The sequence below is a fragment of the Pipistrellus hanaki genome (genome assembly GCF_964339955.1).
Source record: "Pipistrellus hanaki genome assembly, chromosome: 15".
Classification (NCBI taxonomy): domain Eukaryota; kingdom Metazoa; phylum Chordata; class Mammalia; order Chiroptera; family Vespertilionidae; genus Pipistrellus; species Pipistrellus hanaki.
The window spans coordinates 2,111,020-2,128,977 of NC_140517.1; the positions used below are offsets into that span (position 1 = coordinate 2,111,020).

The 17,958-nt window shown below is 53.8% G+C and overlaps 1 protein-coding gene across 1 annotated transcript; it reads left to right on the top strand.

Moving 5' to 3' along the window:
* Positions 1–704: 704 nt before the first annotated feature.
* On the top strand, positions 705–17,683 carry HEATR3 (HEAT repeat containing 3). Its single transcript, XM_084905498.1, has 15 exons — positions 705–992; positions 1,101–1,273; positions 2,400–2,487; positions 4,256–4,368; positions 6,450–6,559; positions 7,831–7,971; positions 8,735–9,015; positions 11,630–11,720; positions 11,797–11,957; positions 12,196–12,278; positions 13,165–13,301; positions 13,516–13,604; positions 13,710–13,853; positions 14,631–14,807; positions 16,611–17,683. The coding sequence occupies exons 1-15, from the start codon at positions 855–857 to the stop codon at positions 16,731–16,733; spliced, it is 2,049 nt and encodes a 682-aa protein (XP_084761624.1). The 5' UTR covers positions 705–854; the 3' UTR covers positions 16,734–17,683.
* The last annotated feature ends 275 nt before the right edge of the window (positions 17,684–17,958 follow it).

Consider the following 17,958-nt stretch of genomic DNA (forward strand, 5'->3'; position numbering starts at 1 on the left):
TTAAAAAAATAAAAGGATAAAAGGATCCCACTGTTACAACCTTACCCAATGTTAACATCTCAGTTGAAATAACCACGAGGGAATTCAGTCTGTATTTGAACTAAGCAAACTTTTGAGTGGATTAAATGCCAAGAGAGGATATTTGGCCTCAAAAGTGGTGCTTATTATGTGCCAGTCAGTCTGTGTTCCTAGCATCTTTAACACTAACAATCCTATAACTGCATTAGGTATATTTTATTGATGTCTCCATATCACGGATGAGGAAACTGAGGCAGAAATACTAAGGGACTGTTTAAGGAGTCCATTCTAAAATATTAACTGGGATTTGTCTATGTCAGGAGTTGTGCTAGGCACCAGGGCCACAACATCGCGGTAAATATTTTTTGAGCGCCTACTGTACCTACGGAGGGCTTGGTGTTAGGATGCTTTCCCCATCATTTTATTGAAGCCTCACAGTTGCCTTGCTAGTTGGGTACCCTTAACCCCACTTGATCATTATGGAAATTAAATTTGATTACTGGGCGAGGTTCAGTGGCCATCAACAGCACCAGCTGGTGGGAGGTGCGTTCCTTAGTACCATTCAAACCCGGCCGCCTTCCCGGGAAATTCCTCGGGACTCCGCCCCTCAGCCAGGTCTGGCCCCGCCCACCCGCTCTGCGCCTGCGCGCTCCTGGCGCCAGCCCCCACCTCTCGCGCGACGCGGCGCGCGCCTGCGCACTGCGGTCCATGTGGGCTCGCGCCGTCAGCCGGCCCAGGTGAGCCCCGCGCGAACCGCCGCTCCGCCAGGCCCTGCCGCCCGCGGGGCCGCCGCCGCCGCCGCGCCGCTGCCGCCCCCTCGCGGGCTCCCCGCTGCCATGGGCAAGAGCAGGACGAAGCGCTTCAAGAGACCGCAGTTCTCCCCCGCCGGCGACTGTCAGGCCGAGTTGGCGGCGGCGGCGAACGGGACCGAGCTGGAGGAGGACGACGGGCCGGCGGCGGAGCTGCTGGAAAAGGTGGGGCGCGGGCCCGGGTCCGAGGGGCGGGCCGGGCCGGGGGCGGCGGGCGGCGGCACCCCCCGCGCCTGCGCGCTGCCCCCCTGACCCGCTCTGCTCCCTCCGCAGCTCCAGCACCCGAGCGCCGAGGTCCGCGAGTGCGCGTGCGCCGGGCTGGCGCGGCTGGTGCAGCAGCGGCCGGCGCTGCGGGGCCTGGCGCGCCGGGGCGCCGTGCGCCGCCTCGGGCCGCTGCTGCTCGACCCCAGCCTGGCGGTGCGGGAGACGGCGGCCGGCGCGCTCAGGTGAGCGGGCAGGGCGGGCGGCCGGGGCGGGGCCCGGGGTCCGGGCTCCTGGGCGCTCCCATTGCATCCTCCGCGCACCCGTCCTAGGCCGCGCGCGATCGCCCTGAGCCGTCCAGGCGTCTTTCCCCCTCCTCTTCCCCCCGCTCCCATTTGCAGAAGAGGGACTTGAACTCAGAGCCCTGAGTCTCACCCTTTCCAGCGGCCTCTCCTCCACCTGCCCAGCGGCCTCCCCTCGGAGCCTAGCGCACACTGTCCCCTCTCCGGGAACCCTCCGGAGTCCTGAGATGCGGGAAACGCGCCCAGGTTACCTGTGCCAGGGCCTCTGGGTGCAGGCAGCCGAGATCCCTGCCGCCGCAGGGCCCGTGCTGGTGCGGCAGGCAGCGGAGAGTGAGCCGTGCTCCGGAGAAAACCAGGAGGAGGACGAGTTGGGGAGAAAACGTTTCTTTAAAATAGATTCCTTCTAGGTGACAACTGATGGATAGATGCCTTCTAGGTGACAGCCAGAAAGAGGGGTGGAGGCGGGAGGAACAGCAAAGAAGGGAGGCACAGAGGCCTTGGCATGGTTACAGGGTGGAAGGCTGGTGCGGGTGAGTCGGGTAGGGGCGGGTGTTCTGGGAGGGGAGGCTGGGGAGATGGGCAGGGCGAAAGGACCAGTTCATTCTAAGCAGGAGTGGCCTGATCCCGGCTTCCTTTCCAGTAGGGCCCTCTGGTGGTGCAGCCGGTGGACTGCAGAGGGGGCCAGAGGAGGTGTTAGTGTTTGTAGTCCTTCTGGCTCCGCCTCTGTGGATGGTGCTCCACTCATTGACTTAGCAGGCCGGGGTGCTTCAGGGGTGTCCTTCTCAGCGGGTTCCAGGACAGGGTTCCCTCACATCAGATTCGGCCGGGATTTATGCGCATTAAATAGGGAAAGTTTTCCCCCCGCCCATCCCTATGGGCGCACACCCACGTGTAGGACGGGGATCAGAACAGGTGGGAATCCAGGGTTGGTTCTGCCACATCTTACCAAATAATAGGCAATTTCGCCTGGGAAACCTTAATCCTGGTTAGAAACAGAAGTTCATTGGAGCGCGCCCTGGTGTGTGGTGATGTGCTCTGAGAGTAACACGTGTCTTACACTTCTCTGCAGGAACCTCAGTGCCTGCGGAGGGTTCGAGGTCTGCGATGACATGGTGGCGAAGGACATCATGACGCCCCTGGTCCCGCTGCTCCGGGAGGTATGCCGTCCGGGGGCAGCTGTGAGACGGAGCGTTTGGTGTGCGGACTTAGTGTTCTGTGTGCGTGTGTTTGTGTCAGCGCTTGGGTGATACTGTGTCTCCCCCAGAACATCCTCTGGGAAGTTCGTTTCTTTTCCTGGGAACACTGGTCTCCCCTCGGTGATAGCAGCCTCTAGTTGGTCCCCACTACCTTCATGTCTGTGCTGGAAATAGACAGACACACTCCTTTAGACTTTAAACTTCATACAATAAAATAATTCTTTTTTTAAAATTTCTTTATTTCAGAGAGGAAGGGAGAAGGAGAGAGAGATAGAAACATCAATGATGAGAGAGAATCATTGATAGGCTGCCTCCTGCACACCCCCTACTGGAGATCGAGCCTGCAACCCAGGCCTGTGCCCTTGGCTGGAATCGAACCTGGGGCCCTTCAGTCCGCAGACCGACGCTCTATCCACTGAGCGAACCCAGCCAGGGCAGCATTACTTTATGCACCAGGTGCTCTGTCACACAGACCCTCACAGCAGTCCACTTGGCATCTGTAAAAGGTCTGTTTGTTTTGGGGTTTTTTGCTGAAAGATGACTTTAAGTTCCCAGATCTAATATCATGCCAGCTTTTTTGCATGATATGAATTCTGGGCTCAAGGACCGCTCTCCCTGGCATGCCTCTGATCCACGCACTGTCCTGACGGTGATTTTCACTCAGGGCTGTCTCAAGGTCATCCAGTTCTGAGGAGGCACCGCCTTGTTCCTTTGTAAAGCAGGGGTTACTAGGAGTGGTTTGCCCCCCAGGAGACATTGGCAGAGTCTGGAGCCATTTTTGATGGTCACAGCTTGGGCTGGGCTGCTCCTGGCAGGAAGTAACCAAGGTCACTGCTAGCCCTCCTACAGCGCACGTTGCCCCACAGTAAGACTCGCCGGTTTAAAGCCCCACCCGGGCCGCGGTGAGAGTCCCTGCTTAGGGGACGCTGTGGGTTATGCTGGAGGCGCAGCTCCCCAGGGTGGTTCCCAGCACCCGCTTTGGAGCCAGCACGCCTGGTCTGAGTCCCAGCTGCACCCCGTACCACGCACCCCTCAGCAGCTCTCTGTGCCTCAGTTTCCTACCGGCAGTGGAAAAACGGGATCGTGGTTCCTCTCCTCCTCCTGGGTTTGTGGTGAGGGTTAGTGACTTAACGCGTGGGAAGTGCTTAGACCGTGCCTTGCGTTTAGAAGATGCTGTGAGGTGTTCCATCTCGCCATGTGTTGGTTCTCTTTGCCCTATTTACTGTCTTTATCACATGAGATACAATACTTTATATTGATTTTACATTTTCATTTTTTTGTTTTGCTAATCCTCACGTGAGGATATTTTTTCCAGTGATTTCCACAGAGAGTGGAGGAGTGGAAGGGAGGCAGGGAGAGAGAGAAACATCGATGTGAGAAAGACATCAACCAGATGCTTCTCACATGCACCCCAATAGGGGCAGGGATCCTGCAACCCAAGTACATGCCCTGGACTGGGAATCGAACCCGAGACTCCTTGGTCCTCAGGCCAATGTTCTAACCACTGAGCACCCGGCCAGGGCTGCATTTTCATGTCCGTGTGCAGTGCTTTATCACTAGTTTGTCCAATGACTGTGGCCCTATCCTGTCTGTATCTCTTGCCAAAAGGGAGCAGGCTTGTTAAGCACTATAATTTCGGATGTTTAGTTATTGGGACTCTTGGCTATCATTAGCTGTTTGGTTTAATTGTCCTTTTGAACCAGGTGCTAATTTTGATGTTTGGTTACAGTGTAGCGCTGGACTGGAGTCAAACGAGGCGCCTCCGCGGGAAGAGAAGGAGCAGAGCAGAAGTTCTGTTGAGAACATAGCCAACGAGGCGGTGAACGTGCTGTGGAACATCTGGTAAGGTGCTCTCCGCCCCGAGGATGCTCCGCTCTCCCTGGGGCGCCTGTCAGCCCGGATGCTGACCCTGGGTAGGCGGTCAAGTCAGGTCCTGAGGCCTCCTTCCCACTTAGTCCCTTCCCTCCTCACGGCATCTCTTCCTGCTTTCCCGCTCTCTTCTCTCCGGTCGTTACTACTGACCAAAATACGGGAGTCTTGGCCACTGGCACTGACCGCACACCCTCACCCCACCGCCCGATCCCTTCAGTGGCAGTTGTCCCGGCGCAGCCGCTGCTTTGGTCTGGCATCTGGAACGAGATGGGACCACCCAGCTCGGTGGTGCTTGACACACACACACACACACACACACACACACTCACACACACACACACACTCACACACACACTCACACACTCACACACACACACACACACACACTCACACACACACACACACACACACTCACACACACACACACACACACACACACTCACACACACACACACACACACACACTCACACACACACACACCCCCCATGTTGCCATGTGACAGGGAAGCAGGGCCTGGGAGGAGCTCCATTCCAGGACCAGCAGCCGGAGCCTGGGTGCACGTGCTCTGAGGAGTGGAAATGGTTAGAAACACAACCTGGATCTCCTTTTCTCTGCCCACTTTATCTTCTCCACTTTTTGCAAGATTCTGCCGGAGTTCCTTCTGCTCATTCGGCAGCAGTTGTAACTTCTGGCCTAAAAGCACAGGTGTTTCTTAGGAGACAAGGTTCAGTTAGATCTGAAAGGCTCCAGCACAGCCGCCCGAACTTGCCTTTGGCCCATGGGAAACCGTGCACGCACTCCCCAGCAGCACGGGAGAGCCGATGTGAGGAGACGGCAGCGGAGCCAGCAGTGGTACACCACGTAACTTTATTTATTAGATGTTTTTATTAGCTTCAGAGACGAAAGGAGAGGGAGAGAAACATCAGTGATGAGAGAGAACCATGGATCGGCTGCCTCCTGCACGCCCCATACTGGGGCTCCTGCCTGCAACCCGGACATGTGCCCTGACTGAATGGGAATCGAACCCTGACCTCCTGGTTCATAGGTCAACCATTGAGCCACCCGGGCCACGAACCTTTAACTTACAGGAATTATTGAACTTGGAGATTCTCTAGAAATTTCTCCGGGAAGAGCCTGAAAGTGTGGTCTCCTCAGTGATCTCTTTCCTAATGCCTGTGTCATCTCTTTCCTGATGCCTCTGTGTCGTTGCCACTTCCACGTTTGCTTTGTAGTTTGTGTTGTAAATATATTTACATGTATGCGTATGTTTACTGTCTCAGCGCATGTGTGCTTACCTTCCTGACTGCAGCTTCCTGAGGGCAGGCTCACAGAGTGTGCAGTGACCAGAGAGAGAGAGAAGAAGACAGAACAGGTTATGTTTCAGTTCGTAGGACTTAGTGACGTAGCCAGCTTAGCTATTAGTGTGTCATGTGCATGTGGCATATATTCTCTGGAAGCATGGCTGTCATTGTTACAGTTAGCTCTGTTTACCCTGTATATAGTACGTATGTTACTAGCAGTGATAACCCTAATTCTGGTTCTTTTATTAACAGAACAATTTTTAAAAATAGTATAGCAGGATCTCCATTGCAGGCTGCAGATTCTGCTTGTTATGATTATAATAGTCTAGAGAGAATGGCTAAAATTAATTCTGCTTCCTTAAAACGCCTGCCTTTGGGGATAAGCTCAGGGGCCTTTCACTGATTCACTGCGGCCCGGCGGGAAGCACCGACCGACCCAGGAGCCACCTCTAACACACTGTGGTCCTGGGACGGGTCCCTCACCTCTGGGGCCTGGATCTCATCTGGAAGAAGGGGTTTCCGGTGAGAAGCCGGGGTGCAGGGAGGGGGGGCAGAATGAGCCCACGGGGACAGAAGTAGACGCAGACCCCGGTTGTGTTCCTGTCCAGAGAGCATGGTGGCAGTGGTTTCTTCGTCCGTAAAAATGGCGGTTCCATTATAAACCTGGCTGACTTTCCATGAGTTTCTGTGGTTGATTGTTTAATGTGGAAATATGAACAGTAAAACTACTTCTTCGCCCTCCAACCCAGTGAGTGCAGCAGCAGAGCGGTGTCTATATTCACCAGAGAAGGCTGTCTGGAGAGCGTCCTGAAGTGCTTAAGCAGGTTCCCCACCAACGTGGACCTGGCCGTCTCAGCAGGTAAGGGGAGAATGGGCTGACCTACGTATGTGTGGCCTCAGTGAAGCTGCTTATTCAGACAGAGCATGTTCTCTCGTGTGCAGTGCATAGCTGAGCTCTGTTCTGTGGTCGGTACTTACACAGCCAGTTTTCCTGCTCTGCACGCGAGAGGGCGGAGGGCAGTTCATTGAGCCGGTGTGGCCTCTGCTGTTTCCACGCGCAGGCGCCTCGCCTCCTGAGCTCCCGTCCGCCATTCCCGGAGAAGCAGTGGCCCTCCGCTGCCAGGCCTCCAGCCAAAGGTCATCGGAATCTGCACCTAGTTAAACACCTCTATCACTATCTCCTGCTTTTTTAAAAACATGTTTTTATTGATTTTTAGACAGAGAGGAGGGGAGAGGGATAGGATAGAAACATTGATGAGACAGAAGCATCATCGATCAACTGCCTCCTGCACACCCCTACTGGGGATCGAGCCCACAACCCAGGCTTGCGCCTGACCGAGATCGAACCGGTGGCCTCTTGGTTGATGGTGCTCTTGGTGCTCAATCACCGAGCCACACCAGCCAGGCTGCTGTCTCCTACTTTTAGCATAAAACTGTAAGTCAGGCTTTTTTTTTTTTTTTTTTGAGAGGAAAGCAAATGATTTAAATTTCTCGCAGGCCTGCTTCCCTTCCCTGGGATGGCAAAACTGCCCCACCTCCCGCCTCCTGTCCGTGGGGTTAGAGAGCAATTGGTGAGGTAAAACGAAACTGGAGACCTTGAACGGAGAAATCATTGATGAAAGCATGCCTTTTTTGCCCGTAACACTGGCGTGCATCCTGTATTTAACTCTGCCTTCTCCTGACAAGGACAGCGCATTCCCCCGAAGGATGTTTCTCTGGGCTCAAAGGGGACTTTTAAGAGCACAGAAAAGAAAAAAAGAAAAAAGGGAGGTGGGGACAAATACTGGGAAATTTTTTAAATCTTTTTCTTAAAATGGATTCTGGCAAGTGGGAGACTGAGCAAATGCAGTTTTATAAACAGTGGAACGAGGAAATTGGCAGGTTAACCTCTGAGGACGGTTTTTATCACAATGAGAGTTTCAAGAAAGTTAGCTCTTAGCTTTTTATTTATTTATTTATTTATTTATTTTTTTAGCTCTTAGCTTTTAAAAGAAAAACGTCACTTCTATTTTCGTGTCTTCAGTCTTGTCCGAGATTTGTTTGAATTCAGGGGAGGGGTTAAATGGTTATTTGGGTGTAAGTTACCCCGCAGAATTCATGTTGGTGAGCATCCCGTTCCTGTCTTCCTAGCGTACTGTTTGCAGACGGTAACTGAGGATAACCCAGAGCTGCTGAAGGCCTTCGGTGCCCCCGCACTGCAGGTGCTGGAAGCCGCCATGCGGGCTCCTGCCAGTTCCATGGCGTACATCCTGTTGAAGACACTGGTGGCAGGTAAACTTCAGCCGGCTGTGACAGGGCGCTTTTCATAACTTGTGGTAGCGATAGGAGGCTGACATTCCTTGATTTCACGAATCCAATCTGTGCTTGTTATGGCTGTTCTGAAATTTTTTTTTTAATGTATTGATTTTTTTACAGAGAGGAAGGGAGAAAGAAACATCGATCAGCTGCCTCCTGCACACTCCCTACTGGGGATGTGCCTGCAACCAAGGTACATGCCCTTGCCTGGAATCGAACCCGGGACCTTTCAGTACACAGGCCGACGCTCTATCCACTGAGCCAAACCGGTCCCGGCAACAGTCACGTTTTAAACAGTTGGCCTAAGTACTTGGTGGTAGCTCCTGTTCTACTTTGATAAGAACGTGCTGCGTGATTGGTCTGTGCATGAGACCTTGGAATTTTGTACATTCCATTCCACCCTTGGAATATAAGAAGCTGCCTCAGAGAGCAGCTCAGGTTAAGATGAAAGAAAGAGGCAAATGAATTTATCATTTTCAGAGAAACTTGATCGTGCTCCTGGGCCGGTGGGAGGCGGCCTGTCAGAGGAGGGGCTGAGAGCCAAGGAGGGAGAGGTGGCGAGGGCCGCAGTAACAGGAGCTGCCTCTGCTCAGCTCCTGCCATTTGCCAGAAACCAGACAAAGGCAGAGGGATCAAGATTTTTTGAAATTACAGCCGAGCTCAGGGAACCTGTCTTGTGGAAACCGAAATTAACCAAAGAGTTCACAGGCGATCCCTTGTCCTTGCTCGGGTTTCCCAGGCACCGTTTGGAACCTGAAGGACATCATTCCGTCCAAGAGTCAAGCAGAGATCATAAGCGCCATCCTCAGGATCTTATCGGAGGTTCTGGACATGGACGCCAGCGCGGTGGTCCTTCAGATGAAGGAGGCCGAGACGCAGAGGCTGAGAGCCGCCGCGGAGACCGAGGAGAGGTCGGAGAACGCGAATGGCGTGGGGCTGACCGAGGACGACGACGAGATGGAGGAGACTCCTCCCAGGAGGAGGGTCCGGAGGAAAACGATGATCTCGGATTTGCTTCCGGTGAGTTGGGTCGGTGCTTCCCACATGGGTCACAGAGGTTTTCTTTCAAGAGCCAGCCTCAGAGGCACATGGTAGTGACTTGCTGGCATGCCGGTGTTGGGACCGTAGGGGCTGGGCCCCGGCCCCCGGGAGCTGTGTGTAGAGCAGAGGACGGGAGGGGCTGTCAGCACTCTGGACAGGCACCTGGGCGCCTAGAGGCTGGGCTGGGCCAGCATGGTGAGAGCAGGTGGGCTGTTGTCCTGGAGGCCGGCGGCACAGGAGGCCTGAGCTGGAGCCTCCCCGAGGGGCGGAGGCCTGAGCTGGCAGAGGCACGGACGCCCCACACTGTCCAGCTTCAGACCAGCTGTCCTCCTTGGTGTCAGACGACTGACCCTGAGGCTGCGCCTGCCTTTGCGCTTTGGTGATGCCGTGCCCAGTGAGAGTCCCCGTGGAAATGAGCCTGGAAAGAAGCCTGTCAGCGTAGCGCTTGGTTGTGTTCACAGTCTCCAAAGCATGAGTCAGTGGTGGTCAGAAGAAAACTAGTTAGGCTCCTGTTCTAGCCCCTGAGTAGCTGTCAGGTGCAAAGCTGGTCAGGTGTGGGGTGGACGTTGCCCTTGAGTTTCTTGCACGTCATAGAGCGTCGCCCTGGCCATTTGCCGCTGTGGTGAGAGCAGCTACCGCGGACTGAGGTGACTCAAGGTCAGTTTCATTCAAGGACACGTGCCTGGGCGGCGGGTTCAGTCGGGGTGCGTGCGGGAGGCAGCCATTCGATGTCTCCCTTTCCCCCTTCATCCCCCTCCCTCTCTGAAAAGCAATGGAAAGTGTGGATACTTACCTGGTAGTTGGAGATTTACTCCTCTAAGTATGTAGAACTTTGCTGCTTGTCAAGTGCAGTGTTTCCTTATAACAGAAACGTGCATTTTGAAGTCTGTTGACATAACTGAGTCGACCGGGTGATTAACATGCCAGCTGGCCAGCCAGTGTGCAGGTACCCGGCGGCTGCCAGCCATCGTGTTGGTGCGTGCCCGGAATACAGAGGCATAGTCCGTCCGCTCCGCTCTTCCTCACCGCCCGGGGCCTTTAGCACCAGAGCCTGCAGCCGCAGCCTTTATCGTGAGAAGCTGCCAGCACAGAGTGTAAAGAAGCAGCGCAGCCTTTGGTGTTAACACGGGCGGAAGCAGACCTCGCTGCCCCGCCCACCGCGGCCAGCTATCACTGCTGTCCATTCTCATCACTGCTCCCACTCCCCCCACCCCCACGTTCTGGAGCAGGTCTCTGCTGTCATAACAGTGCTCCGGAGTGTCCTCTGTCACTGGTGACAGTGAGAAGCAGGGAACTGTTCTGAGAGGAGAGCTCAGGGAAAGGCAGAAGTTCCCTCGGATGCTTCTAGGCAGATCTGCCTTTTTCGCTGGGTGAGAGCCCGCACGGCCTGTCTCTTTACACACTTTGTTTGGTGGAAGAGCGTACTCAGGCGAAGAGGAATGGTTTTTACACTCGTTCGTGCCGGCGAGAAAAGGAATGCAAATGTCAATGAGCTGCATCTCTCCAGCTGGCCACTGGCCTTTACTTTCCAGAGCGTGGCTCGAGATCACAGTCACGTCGCACAGGAAGAGGCTGGAGGATAACACGGGAGGATATATGTTCCAGGGCTGTCACCGACTCTAGTTATTTTGTTTGCTTGATTTCCAGAGAGAAGGGAGAGGGATGGAGAGATAGACACATTGGTGAAAGAGAACTATCCATTGGCTGCCTCCTCCATGCCCCCTCCTGGGCATCCAGCCCACAATCTGGGCATGTGCCCTGACTGGGAGTCAAACCAGCAACCTCATGGTTCATAGGTCAACACTCAACCACTGAGCCACACCAGCCAGGCAGGTCTCTAGTTTTTAAGCTCTGACCCATAAAACTGACAAATAAGATGTCCCAAGTAATCTGAAATATTCCACAGTAGTGAAATGCTTAATAAATTACAGTGCGTCTGCCATTCAGACAATAAAACTTATGTGAATTTTGGCTTACGCACGGTTTTGGGATGTACGTGTAGCCGTTTACTTTCCATGGGTGATGTGTGAATTGAGGTCGTGTACGTCTGTCCCGCTCCTCCTCTGAATGGTGATTGACAAGGTCGTGGTAACTCATTCCTGGGGCGAGGGAAGCCCCTCTCTCGGGGTAAAGGAAGGCCTCCAGCCTCCTCAGGGGCGGGAAGCACCATCCCACTCCTCAGTGACTCGGCGGAAGGGCTGCGGGAGTTCCGGAGTGCGGGCTTCCGGAGGAGACATCGGGTCTGAGAGCGGTTGTCCCTGTCCTGTATCAGCGCCGGCGTCTGATATGACCGCTCTGTTTCATCTCAGTGTGCTCACTGCTTCTGAACACACCCGGCTAAGGTTCAGGTGAATTCAGTTCACGGGCCTGAGGATCTCTCTGTCTCTCCAGCTAGCTGATTGAGAGTCAGCCTGGCACAGGCCCAGGTTGCGGGCTTGATCTCCAGTAGAGGGCGTGCAGGAGGCAGCCAATGAATGATTCTCTCTCATCATGGATGTTCCTCTCTCTGCCCCTCCCTTCCTCTCTGAAATCAATGAAAACATTTATTTGAAAAAATGCTTTCCCGCGCTGAGAGCTGCTATTGATTCCCTAGCCCACTAACGAGGAGCTGAGAGAGGCCACGGCGCTGCTGACGGCGCAGCAGACGGCGCTGGAGATCATCGTCAACGTGTGCTGCAGCGAAGGTTCGTCCCCGCCCCGCTCCCCGGCCCCACAGCTCCGCCGGCCATGCTCCGACCCGGCCCTGCTCTCCCTCCACAGATCCCTCCGACGACGAGTGGGAGGAAGAGCTCTCCAGCAGCGACGAGAGCGAGGCGTTCATGGAGAGCTCCCTCGGCGACGGCGGGGGGCAGCTCCTGTCTCCCCTCTGCCTCTCCCACGAGACGCACGCCGCCCTCACCAACCTCCACATCCCCAGGAAGGTACTGGCTCCGGCCGGGCTCACCGTGCAGCGGAGAAGGCCTGGGGGCTGCGCCGCCGTGTGCAGGGCAGTGAGCTCACCCCGGGTAGCCAGGGGCCGGCAGAATGCAGGCCTGGAAAGGGCTGAGGCAGCCCCAGCTGAGGGCCGTCTCCCTTAGCCGCCTGCCGTGCTGGCTCTGTAAGGGGCGCTGTGGGAAGAGTCTTCTCTTTAACCTCTGCCCTCCGCCTTTCTAAGTCCAGGTGTTTGAGAAAACTGCCTTTCCCAGCAGCGCTGCGGTGGACGTGTGTTCCAGGAGCCCCACGTGGAAGCCTCTGGTTAGAAAGTAAGACCTTGTCCGTTTTCAATACCATTTGTCGCAGCTGTGCTGCGAAAGGTGGACCACTCGGTGGGAGGTGCCCCCGGTTCCCGAGTGTGTGCCCTGGAGAGGCGTGTGCTCGGGGCAGAGGCCCAAGCGTGTGCACAGCAGGGTCCATCGGCGGCAGGACGGCCCGTGCATTTGGCATTGTCACGCAGTGGAATGCAGGCAGCATATTGGGATCCAAGCTAGATCTCGTCCCTAGCATCCTGCCGGAAAGGGAGGCATCAATGGGGAGAGAGAATTCTTGGCCGGCTGCCTCGTGCACGCCCCCTATGGAGGATTGAGCTGCTACCTGGGCCTGAACCCTGACCAGGAATCACACCATGAACTCCTGGTTCATAGGTCAACCACTGAGCCGGCCTGCTTCCGTTTTACCAAGTCCAGAAGCAGGTGACGCCAGGCTGTTTTGTTGGGATGCACACGTAGGTGGTAAACCGGCGAGAAAAGGAACTGTTTCCTGTAAAGTCAGGTGTGGTGACTGGCCTTCAGTGAGAGAGGGCGTGGCAGGGCAGGGCAGTCACTGGCTGTGAGGGTGCCTATCTCCGGCTGCACAGTCGCTGGCTATAAACATTGTCGCACAGGATGTGATTGACGTGCTGCCCGTAGGGAGGTCCCAGCCACAGGTGGACAGAAAGATGCTTCGGGTGCAGTTCCCTAAAGCCAGTGCCTGTGCCCCGGAAGGGGGCTGCCCTCCGGGCCTGGAGGCTCGGCAGAGTGCTTGGGGTCTGCTGGCTGCCAGCCCTGCCCCTGACGCCTGAGCCGGCATCGGAGCGCGGGGAGCAGTGGGCCGGGCTCTGGGGGGCGCTGGTAGAGAAGCAAACGGCCTTCTCCCGCTTACCGCTTCCTGCAGGATGAACACGGTGCAGTGGCGGGCCCTCGTGTGTCTGCAGAGCCTCGTGTCCCTGCTGGAGGTGGAGCACCTGGGCGGGGCGCCGGCCCTGCAGGCCCTGGCGCAGCACCTGTCCACCCTGCTCTTCTCCCAGCCAGGTAAGTCGCCAGACTCCGAGGGCGGGGCGGGGAACACACCCCGTCACGGTCATTTCAGAGTCAAGTGTGCCGTCTCGCGGGCTTTCCCAGGAGCTCGGCTCCCATGTCGCAGCGTGCTCATGGCGATGGCCTGTCCCCCTTCCCGCGCTCGGTCTGGATCGCCCCTCTGCTCAGGGCCGCGGCCTTGGAGAAGCCCTCACCCCCTCTGTTTCAGACCTCGCCGAGCACGCGGACTTCCTGGAGGCCATCAGCGGCGCCCTGAGGGCCCTCCTGCAGACCATGGCCGCCCAGAACATCGCTCAGGTGGGATGTGTGGTTCTTTTCGCCGGGAGCTGCTGTTCTCGGGACAGGCGGCCTGGGTGACGCGTTGGTGAGCTTTGGCTTCATTGCTATCTCCTCCTCCGACAGTGCATGACGCCCGACCAGCTGATGACGCTGTGCAGAGCCGGCATCCAGAGCGGCAGCGTCGGCGTGAGGGTGAACGTGGTCAGCATTTTGGGGATCACGGGCAGCGTCCTGGCCAAAGAAGATGGTGCGCTTGAGACGCTCAAGGTAACACATGGCTTCCGACCTGAAATGCTGAAGTGGGGTGGGGGGGGCGTCAGAAACGTCGGTGGGCGTCATGAGACGGGCTCATATTGGGAAGCTGCTCCCTGGAGGGCATTAGTGAAGCGCACCCTGCTGAGTAGGGGTGAGTGGAAACGCTGCCTGAGGGGTAGCAAGGAGGCACGTTCAGATGGAAACCGAGGCCCGAGCACTGAGCAGACTGTCCCGCCGTCACAGTGGAGCCAGTTTGGAGCTGTCAGCATGTCCTCTCCCGCCTGGTTACGAGATGTGCCCTTGAGGCTTCGGCCCGCACACTGTGCACTCCAGCGTCGGCGGGGGGAGGGCTGCCGTCGGCGGGCAGCAGCGAGGTGGGTGTCTGAGGCCAGCACAGCGGAGCCACTTGAGACTGATGTGTTCAGTTTCTGTCTTTGCTGTGAGTGTTTCTTATGCTTTAAAAAGCAGGGTTTTGTTACAGGTAACATTTCTGTGCATTTTTACACCACAGGGAAAGCCTTTTGAGGGAGCCAGGAAAACTTAGTAATTTTCTAAATCGATCTTTCATATATCACTTAAGGACCTTAACTCGTTTTATTTATGAATATAAATTCTGACACGTTTCATTTATCTTGCTGACGTTTTACTCCTGTATTTATAAACGTGTTCTAAGTGTTGTAAAGCTCTCCTTCACCCGGCGTTTGATGTGAAACGTGCACCAATCGCTGCCCCGTGAGGCGGTGCTCGGGAACGGCCTGAGCGCCGGTGACTGTGTTCTGTCGGCCGCAGACCATCGGGTGCTTCCTGCTGGAGGTGGCCACCAAGGACCCCTCGCTGGTGGTGGTGGGAGAGGCCCTGGACGCCCTCTTCGATGTGTTCGCCGACGGCAGCGAAGCTGAGCGGGCCTCGGTGCAGATCCGTTTGTTGTCTGCCCTGAAGGAGTTCCAGCCGGTCTTCAAGATGAAGGTAAGAGGCCGGCGGGGTCAGAATGCCTCCGCCTCAGCGTCCCGGGGAAGGGGCGGCGTGGTCCCTGCCAGCCTCTGTTAGCCTGGAGCACCGGGGCCCAGGCCGAGTGCTGCGGGCTGCATCCCTGCTCAGGCACCCGAGCTCAGGCACCCCGAGCTCAGTCAGTGGCCAGTGTCGACCATACCAGATTACAGCTCTGCACATTCATTAGCAACACACTCAAGGGACAGACTCGGTGAGCACCAAAGCCCCACTGAAGCAAGTCCTGCTCCATAGGGGTGTCTCCTGCACAGCAGCTCCCACTGTAGTCACAGCTGGTCCTCACAGCCAAGTGGCCTGGAGGTCAATTCCTCCCAGTGACACCAACAGCAATCAAGGCTCAACTACAACAAGACAGTACTCAACCCACAAAGGGGTGCACCTATGGCTCCCAGCTCAGGTGAGTGGGGGGCTGAGCCACTGGGCCCTATAGGACACCTAGCAACAAGGCCACTCTACAAGGAGACATAGCAGCTCTTCCCAATGTACAGGGAAGCAGCCAAAATGTGGAGACAAATGAAAGAAATGGGAGGAAGCAAACTACTCTATATAGAATTCATAGTTATAAGTTATTCAGGAATCTTCTAGAAATCTCCAAAAAAAAATTGGAAAAGGACAGGTCAGAAATTAAGCATACATTGACTGAAATAAAGAATAATGTATAGGGATTCAAAAGTAGAGTAGAGGATTCTGAATGTCAAATCAATGATTTTAAATATGAGGAAGCAAGAAACACCCAACCAAAAGAGCAAAAGAAAAATAATCCGAAAATATGAAGATAGTGTAAGGAGCCTTTGGGACAACTTCAAGCGTACCAACATTCGCATTATGGGGGTGCCAGAAGAAGAGAGAGAGCAAGATACTGAAAACCTGTTTGAAGAAATAATGACCGAAAACTTCCCCCACCTAGTGAAAGAAATAGACTTACAAGTCCAGGAAACACAGAATCCCAAACAAAAGGAATCCAAAGAGGACCACACCAAGACACATCATAATTAAAATGCCAAGAGCAAAAGACAAAGAGAATATTAAAAGCAGCAAGAGAAAAGCAGTTACCTACAAAGGAATGCCCATACGACTGTCAGTTGATTTCTTAGCAGAATTTATGCAGGCCAGACGGGAATAGCAAGAAATATTCAAAGTGATGAATAGCAAGAACCTACAACCAAAATTACCCCGCAAAGCTATCATTTAGAATTGAAGGTCAGATAAAGAGCTTCACAGACAAGAAAAAGTTAAAATCCATCATCACCAAACCAGTATTATATGAAATGCTGAAAGGTATTTTTTAAAAGAGGAAGAAGAAAAAGATAAAAAAGATAGGCAACAAATACATATCTATTAACTATATCTAAAAATCAAAATAACTAAATAAGAAATCTAATGATCAGAATAAACTGGTGAATAAAATAGAATCAGAGGCATGAAAATGGAAGACTGACAATCCTCAGAGGGAAGGGGGTGAGAGGTGGGAAGAGATTATACAAAGATCTGTGCATATATGCATGACCTATGGACACAGACAATAGCATTGAAGGCCTGAGGCAGGGTGAGAATGGGTGGATGGAGGGGCCAATGGGGGGGAAAGAAGAGAGACATCTGTAATAATCTCAACAATAAAAAATAAATTAAAAAAGTGAAAATGTTTCACCCAATTCCAGCAGCTATCTGATCCTGAAAATAAATACACGCAAAACGAAACGCTTTCTGTATGTACGGGTATTAGTAATTGACACCACCTCATTTGTGGTTTTCTTTTGGCAGATCCGAAAAGAAGGGAAAGGCAGGTACAGCCCAGACCAGCTGTGCGTCCTCGACAACGTGAAGACGAACTTGAGGAGGTTTGTCGCTTACCAGGAGACGGTTGAGAAGAGACTGGCTGCTTGACCCGTTGAAAGGGAGCAGTTCTTGTCCCCAGGGTCCAGGTCTCCCCGGCGGGGCCCGTTCCCAAAGCCGCTGTCAGTGTCTGTGTTCTGTGTGTGAACATGAGGTTCTCAGGACTTGGAGCCTGTCCGGAGGCGTCCTTCCGGGAGGACCAGCGTTTCTCGCGCTCTCGCCTCAGGCACGGACACGGGAGGCGGGGAGCACCGAGGACTCAGGTGGTGCTCGGTGAGCAGAGTAGAAACTTGACTCAATTTTGAAAAAATAGAGGAAAACAAGCATTGCTTGGATGCTCTTTTAAGTCTATCATTTTATATTGGCTGCATTTTTAACTTAAAGACAAGCTTTATAAAAGATTTTTGGTATGAAGTATATCAATTATGTCTACCTTTTGTTAAGTGAATGAATTGAATTTGTATTCCACTATTTTGTAGAAAGTACAAAAGAGCTGACGAGGTCATCATCACCCTCTGTGTAAACAGATCAGCTTCGTAACCTCTTTAATTTGATATGTCATCAGAATTGGAGGAAAATATTTTTAAATAAATAAATTTTTAATAAAATGCTTTGTCTCTTACAAAATCTTTTTTAAAATACAAGGTAGTCCTGTTTCTGGGCATTTGCTTGCTAATGGACATCGTTGTGAATACGTGTGAGGTATTAGAACCGAGACTTAAGCAGGAACCTTCAGCATGACTCTCAGTATCCTTGAAACATCGCCAACTACAAAACGTTGAGAGAAAGTAAACCTCGATGAGGGGAGAAATCTACCATGTTCATGGATTGGAAGATGGTATTTCTTCCCAAATCCATCTACAGGTCCGAGGCAATCCCGATCAAAATCCTAGCAGGGTTTTCTGTAGAGACTGACAAGCTGGCTGTAAAACTAGGTGGAGGGGAGAGGACTTGAAGTTCCCAATACAACGTTTAAAAGGAAGAAGAACCGTGACCTCCTGGTTCCTAGGTCAGCACTCAACCACTGAGCCACGCCTGGGCTTTCCACTCTCACCCCGAGGCCTGCTTCCTGCTTCCTTGGGACCAGCCACTGAAGATGTCAAGGTTCCAACATGTTCTTTTACTCTTGTCCCTTCTGAGTTAAAAGTACACCTTCATTTTACTATTTAGCCAAAAGGGAAATGTGGTGTCGCGTAAAAGATTCTCAAGTTTTGCCCTATTAGAGAAGTTTATGTCTTCATCTGAGACTATTTGGGTCCACTTAATTGAACAATTC